Source organism: Clarias gariepinus, chromosome 12 (genome assembly GCF_024256425.1).
Source record: "Clarias gariepinus isolate MV-2021 ecotype Netherlands chromosome 12, CGAR_prim_01v2, whole genome shotgun sequence".
Classification (NCBI taxonomy): domain Eukaryota; kingdom Metazoa; phylum Chordata; class Actinopteri; order Siluriformes; family Clariidae; genus Clarias; species Clarias gariepinus.
Window position 1 is genome coordinate 18,645,964 of NC_071111.1, and position 21,423 is coordinate 18,667,386.

Here is a 21,423-nt window from a genome sequence, read left to right on the forward strand (position 1 = left end):
GGTACCTAGTAATGCCCACATGTTTTGTTTGTTTGTCATGTTTTGTTTTTTAGCTTCATTGGGGTTGTATTTGTCTAATACTAATTAAATTGTGTTTTATGATTTGTATTATTTATTTTTATTTAAAACAATAATAACTACTGTTTCTGGACAGTCAGTCATAAACAACAAATGAATTTTTAGCATTTGACTTCTGTACAGCATAACATTCAAGAAGTGATGTTAGATCAAGATTTTTTTTTAATGCAAAGGGTTTGACAAAAGTGTAGCCATAACCATTTAGTACTTTAAGCCATTTTTAAAAACCTCCCCATTTGGGGTGTTTATAAATAATGAAACAAATGACTGACAAGCAGTTGCATGGCCAGGTGTTGCCTGATCCCTAATGTACTTCATGACTAATCAAGCAGGTAAAAGGTCTCGAGTCGGTGGTTCTTAGTGCTATATTTGCGTTTAGTAGCTGTTCACTCAAACTCTGAAAAAGGGGTGTCTTTGCAAGTGAAGGTAGCCATCATTAGGCCGAAAAATAAATAAATTGGAGAGACAGTAAAAATATTGGGAGTGGCCAATACAACAGGTTGGAACATTTTTTAAGCACATAACTGGCAAGCTTAGGAACAGCAAAAGACCTGAAAGGCCATGAAAGACAACTAAAGTGGATGACTGTCCATGGTGAAAATTTTTCACAACATTTAGCCAAGACAAGAACACGCTTGAGGAGGTACAGTAGGTCTGTCATAGTCAAAATCATCAGTCATGAGACAGATTTATAAAGTAAAGACAAGGGCTTCACAACAAGGTTCACTGGTAATGCTGAAGAACAAAAAGGCCAGATTAGACATGGCCAGAAAACTTTGCAGATTCTTTGGACGGAAGAACCCAAATTGGATAAGTATCAGAATAACGGAAGAGAAAATACGTCAAACCTAATTGAGGCAGTGTTATGGCATAGGCATGGTTGGCTGTTAGTGGAGCCAGGTCACCTAATCACTGCTGATAAATGTAGCAGAATAAAATCTGAAGTGATTCAGACAAATGCTTGCAAATTGATAGCATGCTGCTTCACACTGCAGCTAAATAATGACCCAAAACATACAGCGAAAGCTACCCAAGGCAAAGAAATGGGATATTTTTTACTGGCCAATTCAGTCACTTGTTCTCAACTCAACAGGGCATAATTTTACTACTGAAGACAAGACTGAAAGCCGAAAGAACCACAAACAAGCAGAACCTTAAGGCAGCTAAAGTAAATGTCTGCCAAAGCGTCTTAAGGAAAGCAACTAAGCATTTAGTCATGTCCATGGGTTCCAGACTTCAGGCAGTCATTGCAAAGGATTTTTATTTAAGTATTAAAGGCAATCCTTATTTTTATAACTATGTTAGTTTGTTCAATTATTTATAAGCCCCCCAAATAGATTTAAAATTCAATGTGGTGGTACAGAGAGAGCGAATGGCCCAAAAACCTTATGCCTGTTCCAATATTTGTGGACCAGACTGTAAATACACACAACATATTTAATGTATTTTATTGTATAATTAAAAATAATGTATGTATTTTTACAAACTTGTAATAAGCTCCTGGTGTAAGTGGACAAAGATCAAACCAAATCAGATGATCTAAAAAAAAAAGTGAACTAAAATGGAAGGTAAGAGTTCAAAAACAAATCCCCATGACCATTAAATGAACGCAGATACAAACAAAAGGATATATTATATTATATTTTATATAATTCATTAAATCATTCAAGACTGCCACTGCAATAATAATTGTCTCTAAATTAACAGGAATTACAATTCCGTTACCATATTTCAGATTCACTTACTCTATTCTGGAGCACATGACAAAACCCCATAAAATGGAGCTCACCCAAGCTACGATGTGACCTCTTTATTTCACCTCTGTCTAACTTTTCATCACAACGTGTGTCTTTCGACATAAGCTATTCATCTATTAATTCTAACTGGTGCTCTGGGGAGAGAATGAAACAACAATGTGTTCTCTACATGACCTAGTAAAACAGACATGTCCATGCTTTCCCAGTCTAGCTGGAGTTTAGTCAAATTGAATTGCAACCATCAAAAAAAAAATTGCACCTCAAAAAGGCCAGTATTAGACAGCTTAATAGACTAAGTTGCTCAAATTCTATCTGTTGAATATGACACTTCAATAAATTTAAGGCATTTTCATTAAACACCTTCTTATTGTTTAATGGGTTTGATTTCCTTTTTAACCCATTAGTCTCGCCTTGGTTCCTGATAAGCCCTTTGCGTAACATAAAGACTTTAGGTTAATTCCTTACAGTACCTAGACTTATATTCATGTTTTTAACGAAGACATTATATAAAAGTATTATTAATAAGTATCATAAAAACTTGAATTAAATGGTACATTATAAAATGTAACATTGTAAATGTTATATTTATAGTAGGGTAGTGGTACAGCTGTTATAGCAGTAGCTCAATTAGCATACCTACCATAAAAACACTACCAAAGTGAATGGTTCAATAAGCCAAAATTATATAACATGCGTTTTATACTGTATAACATGCCACATTATATATGTCACTTTAAATTCTTAGAAAACTAACAACTGTTTTAAATTTCACAGATGATACATGGCCTAAATACTTTTGACAAATGTTAAGAGAACTGCTGAGTTTTCTGGTTTTCTTTTATATTCCTAGACATGACAATAGGTCAACTGAATATACCTAATTGCCTTTAAATTGTTACTAAATTAGTGTATGCGTTGGATTGGCATCCCATCCAGGGTATGTTCCAACCTAATGAGCTGTATTAAAATGTATGTGGCATTGGATCCAGAACCATCCTTACCAGGATAAAGTGGCACTCGAGATGAGTGGGTGAGAATTGTTTATGCAACGTCATTTACTTTATGAAGGATTTCCACTGTGGTGCCTGTAAAATAATTTACTTCAATAATTATTAAAGCAACGACGTTATCAGGGAGCATAAATAGTACATCACATTCACACTCTGCAATGCCTCACCTGCCCCCCGGGTACTTCAGAATGCTGATAACTGCCTTATTAATTAACATGCATCTCCTCAAGTATCAGCTTATTTAAATGCATCTGATAGCCATTGCAAAGTTTTCCCATGGCATCTCTCTTTGCCAGTTTTATATGAATCTTTGGAATTAAAAGAGGTCTGCAGGTAAAAATTCCTCAAGCAGCTTCAAAGGCCAGTTCTGGTAAGACAAAACTCTGAGGAGGGTTATTGGCCAAGTCCCATATTGTCATGCATGAAAATGAGGTATCCAAGTAGAATTAGAGTTTAAGGTTTTTGATGCAGTGTCTTTTTAATTAGAGCAGCGAATTTCCAATGAAAGAGAAAACCTCTTTTGTGCTGCCCCTCCTGACCAAGAGCACACAGACAGTAGATTTCTATGCACATGGATCACAATTACAATTTTATAATATTAAAATAATGTCATATATCTTTAAGTCTATAATTCACAAAATAATTTTATAATTCTATAATTCTAACTCCATCCAATTGCAAAATGCATTGGATAGAGTTAGACCTGATCCAGTTTCTCACCATTCTGTGAAGTGGTGCACCAAAAGAGAAAATCATTTAGTAAATCTTTTATTCAGTGTATTCATATAGTAGATAGGTATAATGTATAGTTTGATGAAAATGGAATTCCTTCCCCTTAATTTTTATTTAGATCAGGAAGATAAACCCAGAATGCAACAATGACTTCAGCCCTCTCTGACAGGTTTACTGTTTGGTATAGCTCATATGACTCATCCTACCAAAAGGAGGACAAAGAAGGATTTGACTGTCAAAAACAGTTTCTCATTATTCCATTTCTGGACCATGATTGCATTTCAGTGTGGTACTACTGTAGCACACAGTTTGAAGTGAAATGGAATACAACAAGTATTACATTCACTTTTAGCAAATCCAGGAATTAATTTATTATATAACCTTTGTGTATTTCTTTTTCACATTTCCTCATCACCGATATGCTTTCTTTTGTATTTTAAATGGAATCTCAATGCAACGCATTTACTGCTTTTAAAAGCAGACCTACTTTAATTCACTTCTAGAACAAATTCATTTTATTTTTATAAAGCGAGCCCTGTGCATTGATTTTTATTAAAGAGATGAAGTAACATGGGAGCAATGCAATAAGGATTTGGTTTTCAGCATGGTGCATTATCCATACGTTTTACCCTGTTTCACAGTCTAGCAAAGATGAAATGAAAATGAAATACTAGCACAACTGGTATATAATATAAATAATAGATAATGTTACAAAAATACAATGTAAATTTTAAAGAGCCTTATTCAAAAAAAAAAGGTCAGGACCAGGCCTTTTACTTTTCCCCACTAAATTTCTGCATGATCTCATTAAAATATAATTTATGCGCCAGATAAAATTCAAACTGTACAGCAGTTTTACCATTACTTTATATAGCACATAAATTTAGAGCAGCTGATGATTGCTGGAACAGAACCTTGCAGTCAGATATGAAGGTAGTATCAGTGAAGGTCAAAGAACAAGCCTGAAGGACAGGATCAATGCTGGGGATCAATGACAACAAGTCACAGTATTTATAATGAGCAGTACCTGTTTGATAATCTATAATAATATAAAATTATAAAAATTATAATAATATACAGTTAGAAGGGCTTTAATACATAGTATCTAGAAGGGGTAATATATTTTTTTAGGAAGTTTACTAACTTTACATGATATATACAGTAAATTTGGTTGCACACACTTTGGATAACTTGTCTCTAAAATGAACACATGGAATAATAATATTAATAATAATAATAATAATAATAATAGACATTACTGTTTGATAAGATTAAATGTTATTTATTTTTATGTTTTCAGAGAAAGTGTTGGTAAATATGCTTGGTGTGTGCTGGAGTGCCAGAGTGCTGTAGCCTACAGGAGTGATTAAAAAGCATTTATGACTTCTGGCTCATACAGTAAAATATCATTGCGTGGAATTAACACGCACAGTAAGTGCTGAATTGACAGTTTTGGGCTTGTTTGGTTTTTTTCATCGTTTCTGTTAATTAAAATGATCGCTAAGAATCAAGAAAACATAGCAATGATTGCATTACATAGCGATACAAATAGCTATAATTGCTTAAAACAATTAAAAATGAGAAATATTTTTAGAGGGAAAAAAGAGAGAGAGTAATTGCAATGATGATGATGGTGGTGGTGGTGGTGGTGAGGAGGAGGAAGAGGAGGGGGAAGACTTTTTTTGGACTCACTCGGCTTTCCTGGCGAGTCCGGCCGAGCGGCAGAGGCTCACAGGCGGCTGCGGGACCAGCGACCTGCACCGCGGGCTCCTCGCGCGCTCCTCGCGCTCCTCAGGCGGAGAGCCGGCGCTGCTCGCGGGGGCGGCGGGGATCAGCTGCAGCTGTCGCGGCGGAGACGGGTGATGGTGGTGATGATGAGGGTGGTGGTGATGATGGACCGGCGGAGGAGGCTGATGCTGCGATGCCTGGCCCGGTGGAGGATGCGGCCCGGAGGCTGGCGGCGGGCTGCTGCTCCTCGGTGGTGGAGGAGGAGGCGGGTGCTGATGCTGCGGCTGCGGCTGCTGATGCTGGTGGTGCTGATGGTGCTGATGCGGCTGATGCGGGTCTCTCAGGCGCCGGTTTTCTCCAATCAGGTCCTGCACCTTCCTCTCGAGATCGTCGATTCTCTGCCTCTGTGTCTGTATGAGGCTCTGCTGGTTTTGCACGATGGTCGTCAGCTCTTTGAGATAAAGCACGGCTTTCATGGGGTTGTCCAGCAAACTCTCCATCACCAACCCTTAGTGTCTGAATCTTGTGGTTTTCTGTTTGCAGAAGGGAGATGGGTAAGAGACAGCCCGTGCCTTCTCTGTGAGTCCCTTACTTAAGAAGTGGAAGGATGCGGATGCCTGTGTTGATGCGGAGGAGCAGAATCAGAGCATCAGGAGGAAGAGGAGGAGCTGTAGTAGGAGCTGGGGGAGGTTTTGCTCAGCCCTGTGGCCAACCACAGCATAGCGTGTGGACTCTTAACATTTAACCCCATCAAGGCCTTCATTTTACTTATCAGCAATATGTAATTATGGAGTCACTTTTCTGCTCGAATTTTATCCATGCATCAATAATAATAATAATAATAAAAATAATAATAATAATAATAATAATAATGATAATAATAATACGCAGGGTATATGGCGGGTAACTGCAGTGTAGGATCTACAGTGTCAGGTTCACTTAATGCAGATTGTTTCATTATGTTCAACTGTGATAATCTGGACTCATACTGTAGTTTGGCCCACCATAAGCAAGTGAACTGGGATATGGAAAGCCAAAGGGCTCATATAGTCCACCCATATTATTTAATTACTAACAACCTACACCAAAAAACTAAACAAAACAAAAATTAATTGCATAGCATTACTTGTTTGCAAAATTCTTTTTTTTTTCATGTCATACATCAATACAATCCTGGCACCTCCTGACCTTCCAAAATATATATGTAATAAATGGCAAGGGCACTTGATATATGAATTAATAAATATGTTTATTAAGTGCAATAAACAATTTTTTTTATTTTTTTATTTTCCCTTCATATTTTTTCTAAGTAGAGAAGTGCCACAACTGTCAACTTCTAGCTTGTTAATGTAAAAACCTTGCAGAAAATAATTTAAAACACCACACAATATATTTGTTCTATTTACATCAATTATATAAACAATGCGTTAGGTCCATTAAGTCACCAATGAAAAAACAAACACAAAACAAACAATTAAGTGGTGTGTGTGTGTGTGTGTATATATATATATATATATATATATATATATATATATATATATATAAATATATATATATATATATATATATATATATATATATATATAAAAGATATTCCTATAAAAATCTTTAGTAAGGACTAAACTAAGAGAAAGACAGAACGCATAAACACGGACATGAACATCTGAAGCAAATGAACAGCTGAACAAATCATCTTCCTGCTGAACGAGGGTTACTGACGAAGCGTCTCAGCCATGTACTGCCTTTTGTAGGTGGCTGTACTCTGCTGTTTATGTAAATTATCATTTTAATTTAAGACTAACCTAATTTGAGATATGCAAATCACCGGCACTCCCGTCTGTCTTAAGGGGGTAGATGGTAGCCAGAGAAAATAAGTTTATTAATATAAAAATAAGACAAGTTTACAAACATGAGACAAAATGTATTTTTTTTTTTAGACATGCTTCATGTTACTGCAGTACTTTTGACTATTGCCATTCTATTTTTGTTGATTGTTTGTTTTGTTTTTAATGAGCCATGTAATGATTTCATCTGATCCGGGATGAATTCGCCTTCTTTGCCCCATGTTGCCAGGACTGTTCGGATCCACCACAACCCTGAGCATGATAAAGGAGTAACTGAAAAATAAAATGCTTTCATTTTGCTTTTGAGACATGACACTGTATGAAAAAACAAAAAATACATAAAAGTCTAAAAAAAAAAAAACTATGGTTTCTGAGCTAATCTCTCTAGACCTAGAGCTAGTCTCAGGTCTTTCTTTCTTCAGCTAAATAATTGACATGAATCCATGTGATTAGATAAACCAGAACAGAAGATCTATTACAAAAAGCAAAATAATTCATGTTTTGAAAACAGTGACTGTTGGCTAGTACCCTGGTCTGTTGAAATACTTGGCTGGGTCTGCACCTGCACTGTAGTCCATCCAGTTGCCTGCCAAAACCCACATTCAAAAACAGTCAGAGAAGCACTTTCAGCAAGAAAATACATATAAATGTTATAATAATAACTATGAGAGACAAAATAAGGGGAAAAAATCCAGAAAATCAAGTTGTAGGATTTTTAAAGAATTTATTTGCAAATTATGGTGGAAAATAAGTATTTGTCAATAAAAAAATGTCATCTCAATACTTTCTTTATATACCCTTTGTTGGCAATGACAGAGGTCAAATGTTTTCTGTAAGTCTTCAAAAGGTTTTCATACACTGTTGCTGGTATTTTAACCCATTCCTCCATGCATCTCCTCTAGAGTTGTGATGTTTTTGTGCTGTCGCTGGGCAACATGGACTTTTAACGAAAAACAGCCCCAAAGCATGATGTCCCCCCCCCCCCCCATGCTTCACAGTAGGTACTGTATGGTGTTCTTTGGATGCATCTCAGCATTCTTTCTCCTCCAAACAAGACAAGTTGAGTTTTTACCAAAAAGTTATTTATTTTGGTTTCATCTAACCATATGCCATTCTCCAAATCCTCTTCTGGGCTATCCAAATGCACTCTAGCAAACTTTAGACGGGCCTGGACATATACTGGCTTGGGAAGGGCAACACGTCTGGCACTGCAGGATTTGAGTCTCTGGTGGCACAGTGTGTTACTGATGGTAGCCTTTGTTACTTTGGTCCCAGCTCTCTGCAGGTCATTCACTAGGTCACTCCGTGTGGTTCTGGGATTTTTGCTCACAGTTCTTGTGATCTTTTTAACCCCATGGGGTGAGATCTTGTGTGGAGCCCCAGATCGAGGGAGCTTATCAGTGGTCTTGTATGTCTTCCATTTTTTTTAAATAATTGCTCCCACAGTTGATTTCTTCACACCAAGCTGCTTACCTATTGCAGATTCAGTCTTCCTGGTGCAGGTCTACAATTTTGTTTTTGGTGTCCTTTGACAGCTCTTTGGTCTTGGCCATAGTGGAGTTTGGAGTGTGACAGTTTGGGTTTGTGGACAGGTGTCTTTTATACTGATAACAAATGCCATTAATACAGGTAACGATTGGAGGACAGAGGAGCCTCCTAAAGAAGAAGTTATAGGTTTGTGAGAGCCAGAAATCTTCTTTGTTTGTAGATGACCAAATACTTTTTTTTCTCTTATTTTGTCTTTCATAGTTGAGGATGAAAATTACAGGCCCCTCTCATCTTTTTAAGTGGGAGAACTTGCACAATTGGTGGCTGACTAAATACTTTTTTGCCCCACTGTAATTTAGAATTGCATCTGAACCATATGTGTTTTGTTTGCAGTTAAAACAAGCTACAACGCTAAGTAACTTCTAGCATAAGGCTGAAACCCAACCCCCTCTCTAAGATCTGAACAAGGGCCCCTACTTTGTTGTGGAACAAGGGATTGTTCACCCTACATAGCACGCTAGGTTGCTATCTTCCAGCAAAATAAGTGGAGATGTAAAGTAATTCTCATATCTTTTTTCAAGATTGTCCACCACCTTCCTTGTTTATTCTCCTCACCTTTGGCTACATATAATAATACTGGTAAAATTTTAAAACTACTTTAAGGCCTGTTAATTACACTAACTACCGGTTGTCAACTTTGCCAGTCACAGTTAGTTAGTTCTGTCAGTCGTGGAAGGTTATGTGTTGGCAGAGCAAAATAACTGGTTAATTAAACAAACAAATCATAATCTGTTGATAATAAATGGTTTGTGGAACGGTTGTATAAAAGCAATATTACACTATTTTACAGCAAGATAGTACTGTTGTGCAGAATATCAGCATAGATCTGATGCGTTTGACACGCTGGCTGTGCCCACGTGCCTATAACTGCATTACAGTGTTGATAACCAGTACAACAGCACTCTGTCTCATGTGATAAACCTATAGCCTTATAACTACATCTGTAAAAGAATAAGCATATAGCTTACATCTCTCCTTCTTTGCAACAGCTAAATAGGGGTAGGGTTGAAGTTTAATTTTTAGAATGGTCGAATCAAATCCTAGACATCTGTGGATTTGGTGCCAAAATTGATGCCATTCCTATAAATAACATTCACAATCTAATAAAGGATAAATAAACATCTCGCAGGTTTAGAGAGGGAAAAACATTTTAGAGGCACTGTAATTGACATTACCGTGTAATTGTAGGATGTGAATTAAGTGTATACACAGTATATAAAAAATATGCCAGTCCTGAGGGGTTAGAGTCCAGCAGAATATGTTTATTTTCCTGTTAAAAGACAACAGGATTGAAGTCACATTTTATTTACCAGGTTTAGTGGTTGGATCTCAGCAGGAAAACCATCAAACAATGGTGGATTCTGGGCTCCATGACAGAAATAATCACCCCATTACTTGGCCATAAGCATCCCAGATGGACTTCAGATGCACCCCATGTGGTTCCTCGCTACCCAAATGGTTTGGCCTGCAGATTTAAGAAAAGGCTTAGAAAGCATGTCTTTACCATAATTAAGTCTGTTCTACAAAGTGAGACTGTGTCTATGTTATTAATTAACCGGAAGCCAAAACATTTACAGAGCTTTTATACTGTTTGACCTTGAAATCTAATGTCGTATTTTGAGAATTTACTTAAATTGAGCATACAGGTGCTAGAAGTGTGAACTAACTGCTGAATTATACTTTTTACTTAGTTCTTTCTAAGACACAAAGCTGCATGAAATAACAAAGGGTAAATAAAATGCGTTAAATGTTAAAAGTTTTTAATAATTTTAGGGATTTCTTGACATGCTAAATGACCAAAAACTTGTTTACTTTAATGGGACTAGGCCATCTGAGAAGAAGATATTCTTCAAACATATTCATAGCTATTTATCAAGTCAAAATACAGACTATGTAAAAACAGACTAAATCATAGGCTTGGTGTAATATTCAAGAGCAATTCACAACAGGTAGAGGCACTTTACTTGTGCCAAAAATATACACTGAGATATATAGACTCACTCCTTTGATTGGTCAGTATGTCTCCTCTACATACTGAATGGTCAAACCATGGTAAAGTGATGATAAAGACTGACAGTTTGGGGGGGTCACGTGTTGCAGGCGATGAGGAAGGACGTGCTTCAGTGAGCTCCTCTAACGAGCTATATTATCAATCCAAATCCTTATTTAATTTCCAACCTGATAGACTATTGAGTAGGTTGAGTAAGCGTGAAGTTGATATCGTTTATGGCAGAATACAATTTTCGCCGAAAGGGAAGTAAATCTCGACCTGCTGTTAACACTCTAGAGGCTAACAATCCCAACACGTTACCTAGCATGGCCGACGATGTGGAAGGTGAAATATCACTACAGACGGTGTGGAAAGAAATTAAAGCCAGCAAAGAAGAAATTAGTAAACAAATCGACAAGGTGACAAATGACATACAAAATAAGTTGGCTCGCATTGAAACCTCTATGTCAACTTTATCCGAACAGATGGTCGAGGTTGAAACCAGAGTAAGCGCGACAGAAGATGACCTAAGAGACACGCGCTTAACAATCAGTCGTTTGGAGAAAGATGTTTCTTATTTAAAAGACAAAGTCCAAGACCTTGAGAACAGAAGCAGAAGATCTAATATCCGTATCATTAACCTACCTGAAAAATCTGAAGGAGGTGATATGGTTTCGTTTCTAGAGCGCATCATACCTGAAACCCTCGGCGCAGAAAACTTTCCTTCTCCTCCTACAATCGAGAGAGCGCACAGAACGGGAAACATATTGCCGAACAGAGCGACTCCGAGGGTAATTGTGGTGAAACTCCTCAACTTTAGAGAGAGACAGAAAATCCTTCAACTCGCGAGAGAGCGAAAGGAAATCTACTTTGACAGTCGGCGCATCCATTTCTTCCCGGATTTTAGCGCGGAGCTCCAAAATGCAAGAAAGGCCTACACTGAGGCTAAACGGGCTCTGAGAGATCGGGGCATTGAATACTCATTCATGTATCCCTCCAAACTCCGGATTACACACAAGGGTAAAGTCAAGATCTTCTCTACACCATCTGAGGTTAAAGACTTTATTGACTCCTTTGGTAAGGATACTGAGGCATCTCCTCCCGAATGAAAACTAAGTCACTATAGTTCTCTTCAAACTCATTTAAATAATGACATTTTATTTGTTACCTTAACCAATCCTTAAAAATGTTGTGTGACTTATATGCTCTTACAGTTTGCTCACTCACTTTTGAAGGCAAAGTTATTAAGATGTGTTATTGATATATGGCTCGTTAGCGATAGCTACAAGTTCGGTAGCATAGAGGTAGTTGTAAGTTGTTTTTTTGTTTTTTTTTTATCTTTATTGGTTACGTATTTTTCCTTCTTTATATTTTTTCTCTCTCGATTTTTTTTTTCCTTTTTTTTTCTTTTTAATTATGTATGCATGTGTTTTTTTTTTTTTTTTTTCTCCCCTCTCTCCTTTGCTTTCCCTCTCGTATTGGTGGATTCGAAGTCTTCTACTGTGTATTGCCTTTGTGCCAAAAAAAAAAAAAATGTTTCTTTTACACTGGGTAAAAATAGCAGTGAATTATTGTGTGTGCAGTTGGGATCCTCTCTCTTATATCTCAGGGCCCAAATTAAATGACTAACTCTTTAAATTGTGTATCATGGAACGTTAGGGGTGTAAATGATTCAATCAAAAGGGGAAAAATACTATCATACTTGAAAAGGATTAACACTGATATAGCATTTATACAGGAGACACATCTCACTGATCAAGAACATAAAAGACTAAGGAGAGAGTGGGTGGGTCAGGTATTTTACTCATCATTTTCATCCAGCGGGAGGGGTGTAGCTGTGTTAATACAGAAAAAGCATCAATTTAACCTAATTAACAAATATTCTGACCACTCTGGAAGATATATAATTGTTGAATGTGAGATAAATGGGGAATATATAACTTTAGTAAATATCTATGGACCAAACCATGACGATCCAACCTTTTACAGCAAACTGATATTACAGTTAGCAACTATTAAGGGCAACTTTATTATTGGAGGCGACTTTAATTTAGTCCTAGATCCTACAAAAGATAGATCCTCAAAAAAAATGTCCAAGATTAAAGCATCTACCATCCTAAATCAAGGAATGACTGATTTAGGGCTGCGTGACATATGGCGTACCCTTTACCCAGATCAAATTGATTATTCATTCTACTCAAATGTACATAAAGTTTACTCAAGAATAGATTTTTTCTTAGTGTCACAAACAATAGAACATCAAATGAAGGATTGTACCTATCTTGCTGCTTCCATCTCTGATCATAATCCTGCTAAGCTTATATGGGAACCAACAACGATTATACCTCAGTCTAAAAACTGGAGGTTTAGACCTTATATTCTTAAGGATTCAAATTTTATTCAGTTTATGACCACCCAAATAAAAATCTTTTTGGAAACTAATGCTAACTCAGCCTCTCATTCCATTATATGGGATGCACTTAAAGCATTTATGAGAGGACACATCCTATCATATGGGGCTTATAAAATAAAAGAAAAGAGAGCAAGACTAAGGGAACTAGAAAAAGAAATAAAAACATTAGAACTAGAGCATTCAACGTCAAATAATGAAAAAACCTTGACACAACTCACTCAAAAACGGGTCCTATATAACAACTTGTGCACTCAAAAGATTGAATCCAATATGGCAAGAACAAAATACCACTATTATGAATTTGGAGACAAAACTAGCAGATTACTGTCATGGCAAATTAAAAAAGAAGAATCGGACCGATATATTCATTCAATTCAATTAAATGATGGAAATTATATTAAAGACCCGAGAGAGATTAATACTTTATTCAAGAACTTTTATGAAGAATTATATAAGACAGATCATAATTGTGGAAATATTGAAGCTAAAATTTTTCTAAATAAATTACAATTACCTAAGATTAATGATGAGGATAATGAATTACTTAATTCTGACATTACTGAAAAAGAGGTACTCAAAGCCATTAATGACCTGGAAAATAACAAGGCCCCTGGTCCAGACGGCTTTCCAGTGGAGTACTATAAGTCTTTTTTAAAACTACTGCTAACACCTTTAACAAACATGATTAAAGAATCACTTGAAAGAGGGTCACTTCCTCACTCTCTGGAACTGGCTACAATAACATTACTCTCTAAACCAGGTAAAGACAGACACAAGTTAGGAGCATACAGGCCGTTAAGTCTTCTCAATGCTGACTATAAAATTTTGACCAAATTACTTGCCTCAAGATTGGAAACTGTCATACCCAAAGTAATACATTCAGATCAGACAGGATTTATTAAGAACAGACTAGGTGCGGATAATGTCAGAAGACTCTTACATATAATTAATTATGCTCAAAAGAAGAAATTGTCAATGTTTATACTGTCCATGGACGCTGAAAAAGCCTTTGACAGAATTGAGCCCACCTTTCTCTTTGAAACACTAGATAATATGGGCTTTGGGTCTAGGTTTACTGGATACCTAAAAACCATATTTAACTCCCCTAAAGCACAAATTCTTACTAATAATATTATGTCTAATACCTTCACTTTATCTAGAGGATGTCGACAAGGTTGTCCTATCTCTCCTTTTTTATTTGCCTTGGCCATTGAACCTCTCGCTGTAGCAGTAAGATCTCACTACGGAATAAAAGGAGTTGAAATCGGTACTAGTGATCACAAAATATCTTTATATGCGGATGATTTGCTGATATATCTGACCAATCCGGAACTCTCTATTCACCCTTTAGTAAAAACATTTAAAGATTATAGTAATACATCTGGTTACAAACTGAACTATGATAAAAGTATAGCTTTTCCCATTAATATATCAGAACAAGAAAAACATATAATTAAACCATTAACGCTATGCAATAACGGGTTTAAATACTTAGGAATTCATATAGAATCAATATTTAACGAGGTATTTAAAAAAAACTACCACACACTCCTAGAAAGAGTAAAAGAAGATATGCAGAGATGGAAGGAACTACCGATATCATTAATAGGCAGAATCAATGTCATCAAAATGAATATTTTGCCTAAATATATGTATAAGTTCCAGTGCCTCCCTTTAAATATCCCAAAATCTTATTTTAAAGAATTAGATAAAGTTTTATCAGGTTTCCTTTGGAAAGGCAAAACCCCTAGAGTAAAGCTCCTTAAACTTCAAGCACCGTATAAGAAAGGGGGATTGAAACTTCCTAACTTTAGACATTATTACCTAGCGTCACAACTTCGGCCTATATGGATTTGGTTACACCCTGATAAGGTTAATGTTAGATGGTTATCAATAGAACAATGGGAGATGGGTGCTATTTCATTAAAGACTATTCCGTTTTTCGAATCAAAAAAAAGATTATCTACATTCACTAGGAACCCATTAATACTTAATACTTATGCTACTTGGATGGAATCACATAAAATATGTGGTCTTGACAACATCCCACTTAGAAATTTACCATTATTAGAGAACCCCGTCGTGCCCCCAGGCATTATTGATGGAACCCTCAGAGCATGGGTACATAAAGGGGTAAATACGTTGGAAAACTTATATGTCAATGACTCTTTAATAAGTTTTGAATTACTATCCCAGATATATGATATCCCAAGAAATAATTTTTTTAAATTCTTACAAGTTAGACACTGGATTAAAGAAATTACTCATAAAACATTTCCCAAAATCCCAATAGCATCACCATTTGAAAATATCATGTTTAATGAGAAAATGACCTCTCCAAGTGGTATAGCTTCAGTAGGATATAACATTTTAACAACTAATTTCAAGTCATTTGATAATAGTATTTTGAAGCAGAGGTGGGAGGGGGATCTTGGCTGCACATACAATTTGGTTGAGTGGGAGTCACTTGTTGAGAGGGTACAGACTACGTTAATAGCTACTAAACACCGTCAAACTCAATTTAATATTTTGCACCAGACATATTATACTCCCCAAAGACTTCATATGTTAAATGGTAACATTTCTTCAAAATGTCAAAGGTGTATATTATATGAAGGAAATCTATTGCACATGCTTTGGAATTGTCATATCCTAAAAGCTTTTTGGGAATATATAATTGATGTTTCCTCAATGGTGATAAGTACCGCAATTCCTGGTGACCCTAGAATCTGGATATTAGGAGATATGGAATTTCTAAATATTTCTAAGCATAAAAAATATTTCATCCTTATGGCTGGAACTGCAGGAAAGAAATGTATATTAAAGAACTGGAAATCGACTCACTCCCCTTCAAGAAAACAATGGATCAACGAACTTGCATCATACTGCACTCCTGAGAAAATACTTTTTAATGTTAGGAAATCACCAAAAACTTTTGAAAAAATCTGGGGCTCATTTTTGGAGTATTTACCGGCTATTAAAGTAAATTAGATGCAGGGGGGTGGGGGGCGGGGAGAGAAGGGAGGGGAAGAAATTTCATGTACGTATATACAAGTATATGTGTATGTATGAACACGTGTTTATAATTTATTATTATCATCCCCATTGTTTTTTTTTTTTTTTTTTTTTTTCTCTTGTTTTTTGTTTTTTTTGTTTTGTGTGTTTTTGATATTATTTACCCTGTTGTTTTTTGTTTTTATGGAAAGAAAAAGAGAAAAAAGGTGGTTGTATTGTTACAAGTACACTATATGTTATGTTTTACATATGTTTTTTTTTTCTCTCTCTTTAAAAATAAAGCTATACAAAAAAAAAGACTGACAGTTTGGCAGCTTTATAGGAACAATCAGAGAGAAAGAGCAATCAAGCGGAAAAAAAGAGCAGTACGAAAACTATTGTACATCAACTGTGTGACATTACCTCTTAATAAGACTCGTGCAACACCATAATTCTTTTCATCTTAACTCTTACTGCCGTGTGCCTGTTTTTTCTACTTCAAAGCAATCATGTGCATATCACGATTGCAGCCTAATTACCCCACATTGATTCGGCAGGTTTTAGAAAAGGGAGTCATTCTTCACACAGAAACTCCCTTTCTCTCTCCCCTGCAGAAAAAAAGTCATTGGCTTCCACCTTTCATCCCACACTTAGCTACATCACTACAGAGCAGTAACACAGGCTGCCAGATTGTTCCCGATCCCACACACCCTAGATTTCAGATATTTCAAAAGCCTCTCTCTGGAAAATGAGGCACCTGAACAGTTTCACAGTTTTATATCCTTTCCTTCCCGGACTCATTACTTTCTTGTACACAGTGAACTGTCACCTACATTAATTAGCTGCTATCTACTTCCTCATGTCTGCACAACTGCATATTATATTTCATGCCATAAAATTTGAACTGCTTAATTACACACAGAATACTAAAAGTGAGGTACTGTCTATAATACTGCTTGCACATTTATTGTAATTTCTTGTTTATTTACCATTTTAGCATAGTTTATTTAGTTCTTCCCTGTGCTGTAATTCTATCCAGAAAGTCCTATAAATAAGGACATTGGAGTTACGAACTTCCAAAGATACGAACATGCGTTTATATGTTAATAAAGAAAGGTAGATCGCAGACACTGTCATGTAGCGTGCATCCTCTGCAAGTGCAGGACGAGCACAGGATGTCCGGAAGCCAGTATTGAAGCAGTAGCGATGAAGCTGGTACTGTGAAGTACTGTAGCGCCAAGCAAAAGACATTGCTCGTTCTTTTAACAAGTATCATTCAACCATTGGCATGTTTCTAAATGACACTGTACTATAATATACTGTTTGTAGCCAATTGCGTTAGTACCCTAGTACCTGGACAATGTTTGTTGGACTTACAAACAAATTGGACTTATGAACGATCCCCTGGAACTGCACTCGTTCGTATGTAGGGGATTTACTGTACTGTTGAATAGTCTCACATTCCATATACAACAAACAAACTTTGTTGTTTGATACCATATTAAGCAGTTAAATAAAAAAAATACATTTTTGTACTTGATACGTTTTGCAATCTTTCACCCCCTAAGAACAGGGGATAGAAACTGACATATATAATCCCCTCAGCTGATATTTTTACTTCATATTATCACAATGCTGTAGCTGAAGTGAAAAAAGTCATCAGCAAAGTTCAAAAGATTTTGTCTACTTTTGAAAGAGAAAAGTCTTGGGGCACCAGCTCCTTTTTTTTCTTCTTCTGAAAAACTATGTTTAATTAAGTGCAGATATTCGTGTTCATTGCTATGTATTGAAGCATTTAATGACATTTAATGAGTCTTAATATTTATGTCTGATAAAAATTCTTTCATGGTATTGAGGGTGAAAAGAGAACGTTTAAAATGAATAAGCAAGATATGGTTCATTCACTAACAAGAACCAACATTTCTACAGAAGGTTTCACAGCTTTATAAAGTGCTGCTTTTTTATAGATGGGTTTTTAAAAAAAAAAAATCTATAAAAGCTATCGCTTGTTAAAATTCATATTCCAAAACTATGGGTATAGATATGAATTTGCCATTTGAAAACAAGGGCTTGACCATGCATCCTGCTGGAACAGTTCTTGAGTCCTTTAGGCCCAGACAAAATGGAATTTTAAAGCCACATTACAGACAGTTACTCAGTAAAATTTCCAGTGTAAAATTATTGCTCACATTGTTGACACCCTATATATATATATATATATATATATATATATATATACACACACAGTAAGGTATATTAGGTTTATGAACTGGTTATAAAGAACAAAAACAGTAACAACAAGACAAAAAAAGTGTGTTTCCATTATCAAATGTGTCATTTGACGTACTGTTAAATAATTTAACAAAAACAGATTTTGGATTAAATATAGATATTCAGTATCTACAGAGGCCATAAAGGTTCTGCAATCATTCTTTGAAAATATATATAAATAAATAATCTTTATTATTTATAAATCACCTAATTATACATAAATATGGTTTGGACTTACTAAATGTTTGTGAATGTTTGCAGGGACATGAAATATAAATTTGACACTGGACCATTTAAAGCATATTGATATACAGTAATTGAAAACTTTGGCTTCATTAGTCTGAATTCATAATAATAAATTAACTTTTTACCTTTACTTAAGCCGCCATTAGTCTAAATCTATATTCAATACATAAACAACTAATAGCTGTCTATAGAAATTGTAATAGTAATTTTAATAACGTAACCTTAGTTCACATGGCAAAAATTGCTATTTAGACATCTTGGAAATCTTAGTTAGGAAAGAAGTGAATAAAAAACAAAAGGTGACTAATATTATTATTTTTTACTGCCATTTAATACCATTATTACATTAAACACAGCTGTGAGCCCAGATGGTCTGTTTATCAGAATGTACATTTGTGTGCCAAAGAAAATGAGGTGCTGGATGCCCGTTTCCATTTCTGGACAGCATGGACGATTTTGTGGTGGAAGGGATAGGCTTTGTCTTGCTTATTATGCGAGTGTGATCACACTGTAATTGGAGCTCACTTTTGTTTGTGCATTTAATTACTGAAAGTTTAAATCTGCTTTCTTACATGAAGCTATGGATGGCGGCCGTGCAGATAGAAAAGGGCAGATGAATTCCTTTTATTTCATGACAGCGGGTTATAATTAACTCAAACATTCTTTTAAATACAATTATAGCATTCCCCAAATAATTCAGCATAGTTTAGTATGCTGAAAGGGGTTTGTTAAACTAATCCGTGATTAGGCTTAGACTTTTTCCATTTGCCATGTTCCACACAAAGACACTTTATAAATATTCCTATAATGTACATCAGTGTGTCCAATATTATGACCAGGTTTAATTAACAGGGATGAGTTATTTAGATGAAATCCGTTTGTTTTAACATTATTTTAATTTAACCATTATGTATTAATTTATATTTTTTACTTTTATCACTTCAGCACAGTCATGCAACATGTAACACAACATGTAACACACACAGATAGAACTGATGGAGCAGCTGCTTTACAACACTATCTGAAAGGTGATGAACGAAATCCAAATGTAATGTCTTGCATTTCTGTTAAGTTATCTATCAATTTCATTTCATTTTTTCCCCTTTTCACTTGTGAAACGAAATCACACTCTAAGCTTGGGGTAAGGAAACTCCTGAAGTCACCTTGTTTCCATGGCAACAACTTGGCATTCTCGTCTGCTGTGTTACATGATTAAAGAAAAACGAACAATAAGCAAAGGGAGATTACAAAAAAAATAGATAAATGCAAAAAATTGAAAGATAAAAGATCAGAGTGTATGACTTAACAAGCTCTACAGTGATTTTTGATCTGTCTGAAAGGATACAACGATTAAACAGGACTATCCACCTGTGGATTTTAGATAACCCTGCTCAAATCACTGTCTGTATCTGTGATAATAGGGGAAACTCCCAACACAGATTCTATAATCTGTGCAATGATTGTGTCCTTGTTCTAACTGTGTGCTGAATAATAATAATTAGTTTTCCTAATATGTAGTGCCTTTTCCTAACACGCTGATATTTTACAATAGAAAATTATTTAGGAAGGACAAACAGAAGGTTTTTGGAAGATGTCTATGGACAAATTATTAAATATTTTAGATAGAGACCTTGGGTGAAGTCAGGCTTTATTAAGTGCTACCTTGAGTCATTGGTTTTAGTCCTATCTGTGTGTGTGTGTGTGTTTTTTTTGTCATATACAGATAACAACGAGGCATCATTACCGTAATGAAATTCTTAGACCCGTGTTCCCCAACTTTACATAAACATATAAATATAAAAATATAAAAAGGGGATTTCAAAGGTATATGTATGTGCAAGTAAGCTAAAGATAATTTAGTATTTACATATAACAGTGCAAGATGCAATGAAGTATTTTAAATATATATTTAAAGTGGCATTGTTTAAAGTGACATTGTTAAGAGTTCAGTAGTTGTGGTGAGTGTATATTGGTGTGTGCAGAATGTTAGCAGTTCAGAAGCCTGATGGCTTGTGGATAGAAACTGTGTGTGTGTGCACATGGGCGTGCAGCAATTAAAATATTAAATGATATTAGTACATTGCTCTCTTATGACCAAAGCCAGAAATAGATGCAGCCAAAGGTTAACTTTTAGCTTTATGACTTTTATATCTGACTACAGAATATTTAATTAGTTATCTGATTTACATTTTTTAATAACCACTAGCTTAATAAATGCGAATTTTTTTAGTTATTGAAAGTACTGTACAAAAAAAAAAAAAATCAATATACAGAAAGTAAAAACGAAAGGTCAACACAGGCATGCGGTTCTTGATAGTAAGTGCATTTGTCACCATTGTATAACGCTCATACCTTTTTTAACCCCTGCCCCTCTTTAAATGCTTTTTTACATGCAGTCAGGTAAGCTTGTCCTAGGGTGTCCCTCGGTTCCTGAGAATGAATCTGTGGACGCAAAGGTAAAGGTTGTGCATGTAAACAAGATGTTCTTACTATGCACTTCTATTGGCCACGTATTGCATTAAGATATAGTACAATTTCATATTTTATGGTAAAACAATGTAACAAACATTACTTTACCTTCAAGCAATGTAACCATTTAATCATGTTTGTTTAAAATAATTGCTACAGCCATTTTTATGGTAGCTACTGTAATTAGGCTAATTAAATATTGAGCACTCGTTCACTAGCTGCTTAAATGGGTCACATTACCTTAATAAACCTTAATTATTATTCTTCATATCACATTGCAAAATGTAAAATTGACATGTTTTAGTTAATAATTTGTTGCTAATGATGTGATAGAGCTCTTATA

At 35.5% G+C, this 21,423-nt stretch overlaps 1 protein-coding gene across 2 annotated transcripts in view; it reads right to left on the bottom strand.

Moving 5' to 3' along the window:
• Window positions 1-5,919, bottom strand: part of iqsec3a (IQ motif and Sec7 domain ArfGEF 3a) — a 141,427-nt gene extending 135,508 nt beyond the window's left edge. For both annotated transcript variants that reach the window (XM_053508453.1, XM_053508454.1), the window contains exon 1: window positions 5,270-5,919. In XM_053508453.1, coding sequence (XP_053364428.1) covers window positions 5,270-5,805 — 536 coding nt within the window. In that variant the 5' untranslated portion in view covers window positions 5,806-5,919. The remainder of the gene's footprint in view (window positions 1-5,269) is intronic.
• Window positions 5,920-21,423: the final 15,504 nt, after the last annotated feature.